The 10,535-nt window shown below is 38.5% G+C and overlaps 1 protein-coding gene across 1 annotated transcript in view; it reads right to left on the reverse strand.

Annotated features, from left to right (window-relative positions):
• Asb11 (ankyrin repeat and SOCS box containing 11, E3 ubiquitin protein ligase) overlaps positions 1-1,260 on the reverse strand; it is a 32,450-nt gene extending 31,190 nt beyond the window's left edge. The window contains exon 1 of the mRNA XM_013032106.1: positions 1,188-1,260. Coding sequence (XP_012887560.1) covers positions 1,188-1,260 — 73 coding nt within the window. The remainder of the gene's footprint in view (positions 1-1,187) is intronic.
• Positions 1,261-10,535: the final 9,275 nt, after the last annotated feature.

A 10,535-nucleotide genomic window follows, 5' to 3' on the forward strand; every position in this document is an offset into this window, starting at 1 on the left:
ATAATACAGCAGCTCAGTTTAGTAAAGAAGATAATTTGACCTCTGATTAGTCAACCTCTGATGCTCAAGCAGGCCCTGAAAGTTGGGAGGAGAGTCTTTATCCACTCATGGCTGGCAACTGAACACTGACCAGTGGAAGAGGTAAATTTGCTTATTTTGTTATTCTGCTTTACTATCAATAGCTAGTTGATTGAAGTTATAAAACAGTACTACAAAGTGAACATGTCTAATATGATCATGGAAACCCAAAATGCTCCAAAGTGTGAAACATTTTCAGTGTTAACATGAGCCCCACAAGTGGAAATTTACATACCGGAAAACTACTTCATGCCCCAATTTAAAATACTGCTTAAAATGGCCTTCAGGCTATGTGTATAAGGCATATATTAATAAGGCATAAGTGAATTTTGTGTTTAGGCTCAGGGTCCACTCACAAAATCTCTCTGCATATATATGCGTATATATATATATGTAAATATATATATGTTTAAATATATGTATACCTATGCATATATTCTAAATTCTTGTGTATTTGTTGCACTGGGCCTAGGTGTGCTCCCTTAGCTTTTTTGTTTAGCACACCTTACCACTTAAACCATACCACCACTTGCAGTTGTTCATTTCCTGGTTAATTGGGGATGAGTCTCCTGGATTTTCCTACCAGGGATGGCTTTGAACCATGAGCCTCAGATCTCAACCTGTTGAGTAGCTTGGATTTACAGGCCTGAGCCGCAGGCACCTGGGTCAAGATGCCAAAACTTATTTTGAAAATGTTGATATGAGAATCCCTTTTGGAGCCAAGCATTTCATATAATGGCCATCAACCCGCACAAGTACTCTACTAAAACATAAAGGCAAGACTTAAGTGGCAAGTGGCTTTCTCTCCATGCAGCGACTTTATTATTACTAAATTTTACCTCTATGCAGTGTGTTGATGATTATTTCTCCGAGTGGGAAGCCACAGCCTTAACCACATTCTCATCGTATCTCAAATTCCCTTTATTTCAGTCTCCTTCCTATCTTCAACTCACCAGCCCCAACCAAGACCCACTTCATCTATACAACATGGATAAACCTCACAGGTCCAATGCCAGACGAATTCAAGAAGATAGACACAGAAGAGCATTTTCTGTGCAATTCCATTATGCACAGAAGAAACAATTCTAGAGAGAAGGAGGCAAACTCACCCTGGGCATTAGGAGTCAAAAGCAACTGCAGCAGTGGTGGGGCCTGACTGGAATTGGGTACCGTCGGAGTCATCCTGACAAGTGGAAGTCTCTTGCTCTTGAATGCTGGTCTTCTAACGTGTTCACGTTCTGAATGTTCACCCAGCTGTCCGCTCAGCTTTTGTACCTTTCTTAATTTACGTCATACTTTCATAAAAAAATTAAAAAATGACTCACCACCACCCCCAAGTTAGAAAAAAAATGTCATTGTTCATCCCCTTCACCGATCGTGTGCACTCCCCACTCCCCATTCCCAGGGTAGGATGAGGCTCTCTCTGGCCCAAGAACAGAATGTTCTTCACACGCCTTCTGCCTCCTCGTCCTAGGTGCCAGCTACCCTGGTGCTCTGTGCTTTGGGAAGAAACAAGAAGAACAGGGACAATCTCTCCCAGATAACAGCAAGGGGAAGATATTCCTAATCGCTGACCCTCAACTACAGGTTGCACTTGAGGCCTGTGAGTTCTTCATGCCCAGGTTAACGCCTTGACAGTACTGTCACCTGACCTAGGGTCTTCCATCAACGCCAAATCCTCTGATGCCCTGAATCCTCATCACATGCTTCTGAGGTCATCGTGGTAAGCCTGAGGTGCCATCTTCCATTGCATCAAGAAAGAGGGAAGCCAGGCGCCAGTGGCTCACACCTGTAATCCTAGCTACTCAGAAGGCTGAGATCTGAGGTTTGTGGTTTGAAGCCAGCCTGGGCAGGAAAACCTGCGAGACTCTTATCTCCAAATAACCACCAGAAACTCTGAAGTATAGCTGTGATTCAAAGTGGTAGAGTACTAGCCTTAAGCAAAAGAGCGCAGGGATAGCACCAGGCTCTGAATTCAAGCCCTATGATTGACAAGAAAAGAAAGAGAGAGAGAGAGAAAGAGAGAGAGAAAGAAAGAACGAAAGAAAGAATGAAAGAAAGAAAGAAAGGGAAAGAAAGAGAAAGGAAGAGAGAAAGAAAAGGGAGAAAGAAGAGAGAAGGAAAGAAAGAAAAAGAAAGAGAGAGAGAGAAAGAAAGGAAGAGAAAGAAAGAGAGAGAGAGAAAGGGAAAGAGAGAGAAAGGAAGAGAGAAAGAAAAACAGATAAAGAAAAAGGGAGAAAGAAGAGAGAAGGAAAGAAAGAAAGAGAGAGAGGAAGGAAGGAAGAGAGAAAGAAAGGAAGAGAGAAAGAAAGAAAGAAAGAAAGAAAGAAAGAAAGAAAGAAAGAAAGAAAGAAAGAAAGAAAAAGAAAGAAAGAAAGAAAGAAAGAAAAGGAAGGAAGGAAGGAAGGAAGGAAGGAAGGAAAGAAAATAAGAGAAAAGAAAGACCTACTAACAGGGAAGGGTGGCTGTCATGAACTGTTTCCTGACTACGTCTCTGCTTTCCAACTCTCTTTCCCCATGGTTGAGTAGTATTATAGGCCAAGTCAGCAAGTCATCTGCCTAAACAGATCTCTTAACTCAAGAGTTGAAATAACCAGTCACCGGTGGCTCACACCTGTAATCTTAGCTGTTCAGGAGGCTGAGATCTGAGGATCACGGTTCAAAGTCAGCCTGTGCTGTCAAATCCAAGAGACTCATGTTTTCTATTAACCAGCAAAAAGCCAGAAGAGGAATTGTAGCCCAAGTGGCACCTGAGTTCAAACCCCAGTAACTGACATACTCAAAATCTAGGGGTTGAAATATCAGGACTCCCTCATTTGAGGTCGCCCATCTCTAAGCTTGTATTTATCTTACATCCTAATGGGTAAAGAGAATGTCTTGCTTTATAAAAATAAGAACACCTCAAAATGCATGACAGCCAATTTGCTCCACCAGAAGAGGTCTCATGGTTAGTGTCAGAAGAAGGTCTGAAAAGTCAACTTTTGGGACTTCAAAAAAAATAGCTTGCTCTGGTTTCAAGAAGAGTTGATTTCTAAATTCCGCCTATACTCATGGTGGATTTACTTGTCTTAGGATCTTCTGACATCCACCTTCTCTCTATAAAGAGTGTGAAATAAATCAGTTGCATCCAAACTGGCCACAAAATCATTCTCAGAACTAACCTTTGACGCTGAGAGCTGGTGGCTAATGCCTATAATCCCTGAACTACTCAGAAGGCTGAGAGCTGAGATCAACTTGAAGCCGACTCTGGTGGGAAAGTCTGTGAAACTGGTATCTCCCATTAATCACCAAAAGCCACAATTGGAGCTGTGGCTCAAGTGGTAAAGCATCAGTCTTGAGCAAACTAAGGGCCAAAGCCTAAGCCCTGAGTTCAAGCCCAGTATCAGAATACATGCACATACGCAGAGAAAAGGCAACCTTTCCAGTACCATTATTTCCCACCACTTGTTTCAAAGACCCTGAAAGGGCTTTTACAGAGAATCATTCTCTTGCAACTGCCACAGTGAGAGTTTGTCTCATCTTGTTCCCAACACAGTATCTCACTCTTATCATCCTCCTTTTGTAAATTGGAGCTAATTGTGAAAAATAAGAGGATAAAAGTCATTTGGCAGGTTGGGAATTTTTCCATTTCCATACCCAGGAAATAATGCAACTAAGCTCTCCAAATAAATGAGTACTTAAGCTGGACCCAATCATCCTCTTCTAAGGCCATCTATTTTTAATTATTTAGCAGACCTCCTGGGTCACAGGGCTGCAAACACACTAGGAAGATAGTTTATTTTTCAAATATGTTTGCTTATTCCTGAGGAGGTGCACAAAAAGTGTTTGAGTACTTTTTTATTTCCCTCTTTGAATTTTTCTCAGAATGGAATTTATATCTCAAGTTCCCAGTTTCTTTTAATAATAATTTCACGATGATTTTTGTAAGTATATAGTTCAGTTAAAAATGTCTCAGGGTTGGGAATGTGGATTAGTGGTAAAGTTTGCCTAGCATGCATGAAGCTCTGGGTTTGGTTCCTCAGTACCGCATACACAGATAAAGCTGGAAGTGATGCTGTGGCTCAAGTGGTAGAGTGTTAGCCTTGAGCAAAAAAAAGGAAGCCCAGGGACAGTGGCTAGGCCCTGAGTTCAAGCCCCAGGACTGGCAAAAAAAAAGTTTCAGCCAGGATACAGTTGTTTACATTTCAAGCATTCAAGATAAAGACCCATCATTCCTTTGACATTTTTAAACAAGTTTTGCCTTGTCTGACTTCAATAAGAATTTGAGATTACTGGCCTATTCTTCTAAAAGATCACCTGACTACAATTGCTGATACACACATAACAATCTTTTTTTATTCAAGTGTTGAAATTATATGATAAAATACATCCATATGTCCATATGTCCCTGGTACTTATGAAAGATAATAAAATCCATAAATTCATTTTGAAGCAAAATAAAAGCAATAGCATAATTGATATTTTGGAGAAAACAACAGTCTTTGGAGAAAAACCATGTTGTAATAAAATTTTCTGAGTTATCTAAAATATTGCAATAAATTGAATTTATAATGACTATTTTCTAGAATGTCCAGTTCTGGTCAGGCGATAAAGCTCAGTCACTGAACTGTGTTAGACACAATGTCCAGATTAGAAAGAAGGCTCCTTTGAACCCATTAAGGGCAGTAGAGATGAGCTAATGGTTACAGGTGGAGAAGCTGAACCCCTGCCAAGAACAAGGTGTTCTAATAAGCAAAGGCCAGCTTCACCTGAGTTAAGAAAACACTTATGGGATGGTTAGGCAGAAGCTTGAGGCAGCAGGCAACAGAACTAAATAAGAGCAGAAGGCTAGGTAATGTTTGGGCAAAATTGGAACAAAGGCAAGAAAATCCTAGTGGAATACATAGGAGAGGAAAAAGCAGTTGGGAAGATAAGTCCAAAAAAGGAACAGCAGTCAAATGAAGGCTAGCCCCTTCCATCTCAAACAAGGAAGGTTAAGTGATTAGTACAACACTTTTAGAACTGATCAGATTCCCATTTCCCGTATGGGAAGCTGGAAATGTTTCTCTTGTCTACTTCTCCTTGCTTTATTCTGTTATACTAAGATAAATCCTTGCTATTCAATAAAAGAAAAAATAGAACTGATTTTTTAGCTTAAAATATTTTTAATTTAAAAACGGGGTACAATAGCATTACAACTGTAAAACCCACCAAATTCTAGAAAACAAGTTTACCTGTAATTTGAGGTAATTTGGCTTTGGCATCAATATATGGTCAGGACTCATCTCTAAATTTTTTATTATTTTTATTTGTAGTTTTATTTAGTATAACTATGTTTGCATGCTGGGTAATCATTTAGGTTCAAAACTCATGAATTCTAAAATATATCTGAACCAAGAGTTATGAATAAAAGATTCAATCAGCTATTTCTACATATTATTTTTATCAGTCTTCTTGATCAAGTTTGGTACAGGACATATAAATTAGCAAAGGCTGAAAAAATCATATAACATCCCTCTTTGGAGAAAGATTGTACTTGCAGAAATAACTGTGGTCTGAAGGGGAGATTCACTGATACATCTGATGCTAGACAGAATGTCAAGAACTAAACATAATACTTCAAACATTTATATTACACATATATATTATTGACAAAACATACAAAGAAGCTTGAAAGATCAAAATCTAAACCCAGCTAACCACAGCTTAATCAATTGATGAATCATATACAAATATACTAGTTTAAACCGTAAATCCATAGCAAATAATTAGTCTATATATGAAATTCAAAGAAAACACTTTAAAGAAATTTTACAGCCTCCCTCCCCCTCCATTTAAGGACATTTAAGGAGGGATGTGACACCAGCTTCTAAAAGCAACAGTGCCTAGGACCGCAGAAAGACTAAACTTTGCCCTGGCTGAGGTTTCTACTGTCCTTGTTTTGACATTGCTGCTAACAGTTTACAGGAATGGACTATACTACCAGAATGAAGAAATTTAACCTTGAGCTGAGATTTTTGTAAATCAATTGGCTGACTTACTAATTAAACATCATATATTTTCCCAGCAACACTTGTTTGACCGATAAATAGCAAAGATAACTTCTCATGGACATCTAACACTTTCACAAATTTTTGTTTCTAATTTTTAATATATGTAGCTTTAAATATATAGTACTTGACTGCTAACAATGCCCCCCAAAATCTATTAGAACCATGCAAATGTGGCATTTTACTGCCACCTTATTATAGAAAGAATGATAAAATCTGAATTACTATCTATCACCTATTGGAAATACACATGTCTGTGTGTGAATGAATGGAAGAAATTATACTGAGAAAATAACATGTATGCCTGTCACCTCTGCTTCTTTTTTTCTTTTTTTTTTTTTTGTCGGTAGTGGGTCTTGAACTCTGGGCCTGGGTGCTGTCCCTCAGCTCTTCAGCTAAAGGCAAGCATGCTACTGCTTGAACCACAGAGGCACTTCTGGTTTTCTAGTGGTTTATAGGAGATAAGAGTCTCACAGACTTTCCTGCCCGGGCTGGCTTTGAACCATGATCCTCAGATCTCAGCCTCCTGAGTAGCTAGGATTACAGGTGTGATCCATCGGCACCCAACACCTCTACTTCTTTTTAATGATAACTGGAAACATGTTCTTGACCTTATAACACAATTAATTGCAGAATAAATGAGCATTAGCACAGAAGATGAACCAAGTAAAGAGAGAGGGTTAGAGTAAATGTACCTATTTAAGATGTTTGAATGCTAGCTCCAGATTTAAATTCAAAACAGGCTTACATGAGCCCTGATTACTATAAAACCTTTTCAACAGTATCTCCCCTTATACAATTAATTATACAAATTTAAAAATCCTTACAAAAAGAGTGAACTTCACTAAGGTCCACAAAGATAGGAATCACACACAATAGCAATAGGGGAAAGCTTTGTACACTCTGCTTATATTGCATTTGTTGGACTTGACCTAATTTAAACCTTGAGGGTGATACATCTATGAGAACACAAAAATTAGTAGTGAATATTGTAGAAAATCACCACCCAAACTTACATGTTAAGTTAGAAAATAACTTTCCAGAAAAAAATTAACTTGAAATTAAAGAGAACATTCTTTTTTTTTCCTATCAAAATAACATACCTCCCTGAAATGTGTGACAAATGTAATCCCCAAAAGAAATCTCTTTCCACAGTCCAGGCCATTTGATATTTCCAGAAACTTCAAAATTCTTCTCACTTTTCCCAGTTAATGGGAGCATTTTGATGCTTCGTCTTGGGTAAGACCGCTGATGTCTAGTGTTTTCCGAGTTGTCTAGCGTATTAGAATCACAAAACATAAGTCTATTTTGAAAGAGAATCCTGGGTGTAAATTGAAACAGACACTAAATAAGGAATGATGTAACCCTGGCACCTCTACAAACACTAAAAATACATATGGAAATTCTTAACTGTTTATGAATAAATATAAAGCAACAATTCCAGCAGCAACAGGGGTATCTGACACATTTACTTTTGCAGCATCTCACAATTAAGGTGTATTGGTTCTTAAAAGAAATGCAGACTAATCTCTAAATGCTACTTTAAGATGTTTTACTCAAAACTTGGCATTTCTAAGGTTATTCACTTGGTTTGTGATGCTTTGCCAGAGCCATGTACAAGTAGGTTTAGTAAAAGTTTTTTTTTTCTGACAGTGACAATCATTTACAAATGATAAAACTATCATGTCACATTTGGTACTTACTACTTTATCCTGAGAAACACTACCTTGTTAGACTGCTCTTTTTTTTGTTAGTTTGACTAAAAGACTAAGCAAAATAATGTTATGTAATTAATTCTTTTAGCCAACAGAAATGAAGTTTCTCATAATGCTCTTTCAAAAGCCACTATTTTTCTTAAATAATAACTTGTAAAAGTAAAGCTGAAAATCTTCCACAAGCTGATGTAGCCAACATCACCCATTCAAAACCTAAGTATAAATAAAGTCTATCTTTTTAAAACACTGCTAATATGAATCATCTAGGAAGTTTTTTTAAGTACTGGGAATAAATTCATGTATTTTTTTACCTGAAATTCCACCATAGATCTCTTCTGCTATTCTAGCTGCTTCTTTTCTATTTCCTTTGACGATATAGAAATGGGTAAGGAGAGCCAAAAAAACCTTAATTAAAAGCTTGAAGAAAAAAAAAGTAGCAAACATAGTAATAAAAATGTTTCTGAAGCCATAGAAAACAGGACCATCTTCCATTTTGGCTTATGCTCTGTATAGGCCCTTAGGACTGCAAAATTTCGCTGAGTTATAATTGGTATCATATGACATCTATTTTAAACCTCGCAACACTCAGTGCTCCTGTTACCAAGAACTCAGTTTGTAGGTTCTAATCTAACTCTGATTTGGCAGCTGAAAGTGTTGACAACCATTGCAATGTTATCCTTTCCTTCTAGCTAGAAACACTCGGTAGTTCTAAACTATATTTCAGTACTAATCAACAAATTGTGGTCACATCTTAACCTTTTTTTAAAAAAACTTCTGAAACCCCTATTTTGGGTATATTTTAAAAGGCAGGGTTAGAAAAATAAAATGAAACATATTTCTGAACGCATAGGAACAAAGCAAGTCCTTTGGCATCCATACAAACAAGTTTTACTATACCCAGAATTCATTGTGGGAAATATATTCTCTCTTCACTGTGAGGCTTATGAAAGATTGAGCCCAATTCTAAAATATGACCAGTTAAAAATATTATTTAATATCCAGTCACTGGTAGCTCACGCCTGTAATCCTAGCTCCATAGAAGGCTGAGATGTGAGTGAGGATTGTGGTTTGAAGCCAGCTAGGGCAAGAAAGTCCATTAGACTTTTATCTTCACTTAAGTGCAGAAAAAGCCAGAAGTGGTGCTGTGGCTCATGTGGTAGAGTGCTAGCCTTAAGTAAAAGGAGCTTGGGAGAGTGCCCAGACCCATATTTCAAGCCCCAGGACTGGCAAAATAAAGTATTATTCTAGGCAGTATCTAATAAAAGGCTTGATTCCCCTCCCAAGTGAGAGGGTGAGGGACACAGAAGGTATTAGAAGGACTTCCTGTGACAGTTTCATCCATTACAAGGTCCCACAGCTAGGATCCTTTCCAATCAATCACTGGCTTTCATTTTCAAACATCGGTAAAGATGGTGGCTCTCTGGAATATGTGGGCTATCCTCGATCATAGCAGAGTGATAACGAAGTGGATGAAACAGCCAAAGATTCCATAAATCAATATTTCCCCTAGATGGACAATATTCTCTTACCAGTGGGCCAACATAAATGAAATTAATGAATCTTTACTCTTCCTCACCAGTAGATGTCTCTTCTTTCATTCTTGGCTATATTAAATTTTCTAAACTTTGAAAATTTTAATGAAATGTAGGCCAAAGGAAAATTGTGAGTGCAAACTAAACAAATCCTAACATTTCATACAAAAATATGGGAGCTTCTACACTCAGGCAAACTGGAATGACTACCTCTACCTAAAAACTGTTTTATCAACTATTAAGAAGGCTAATGAAAGCCAGACACTAGTAGATCCTGCCTGTAATCCTACTCAGGAGGCTGATATCTGAGGATCCAAGTTTGAAGCCAGCTCAAGCAGGAAAGTCCATGAAACTCTTATCTCGAATCAAACTACTCAGAAAAAGCTGGGAGTGGAGCTGCAGCTCACAAGTAGAGCCTTAGCCTTCTGCAAAAAGAAGCTCAGGGAAGAAGCACCTAGGCCTCTCATTCAAGCCCCGGGACCAGCACACATTCAAAAAAAGATGGCTGATTGAGGAGTTGTGTGGGGGGGGGTGTAAGAAGAGACAAATGGAGAGAGGAAGGGTAGACAAATGCAGTTATAATACTCAAATATACATATGTAAAAATGGGACAGGTTAAGGGGGGTGGGTGGTGTTGGGAGAAATAGGAGAGAATGATGCATTTTACTCATTAACTGACATGTTGAAGTGAACCCCCTTTGTACAACTATTTAAAGATAATTTTTAAAAGAAGGCTGACACATGGAAATAGTGTGAGCCATGAGATAGTCTGCCTATTTCACAGTATTGAAGCACTATAAAGACTGTTTCTACTCACAAGGGACAGATAATAACCTATGAAGTTTCTTTCCTCTTTATCTTCTTTCTCTCTTCCTTCGTCTTTTTTCCTTTGGTTGGTGGTAGGGCCTGCACTCTGGGCCTGGGCACTGTCCCTGAGCTCTTCAGCTCAAGGCTAGTGCTCTACCACTTGAGCCACAGCGCAGCTTTTGGTTTTCTGAGTGGTTTATTGGAGATAAGAGTCTCACAGACTTTCCGGCCTGGCCTGGCTTTGAACTGTGATCCTCAGATCTCAGCCTCCTGAGTAGCTAGGATTACAGGCCTGAGCCAAAAGCACCCAGCCCTTCCTTCCATTTTTCCTTCCTTCCTTCCTTTACTTTTTTTTGTGCCTGAAATGGATCTTG

The sequence above is a fragment of the Dipodomys ordii genome, unplaced genomic scaffold (assembly GCF_000151885.1).
Source record: "Dipodomys ordii isolate 6190 unplaced genomic scaffold, Dord_2.0 Scaffold150, whole genome shotgun sequence".
Lineage (NCBI taxonomy): Eukaryota > Metazoa > Chordata > Mammalia > Rodentia > Heteromyidae > Dipodomys > Dipodomys ordii.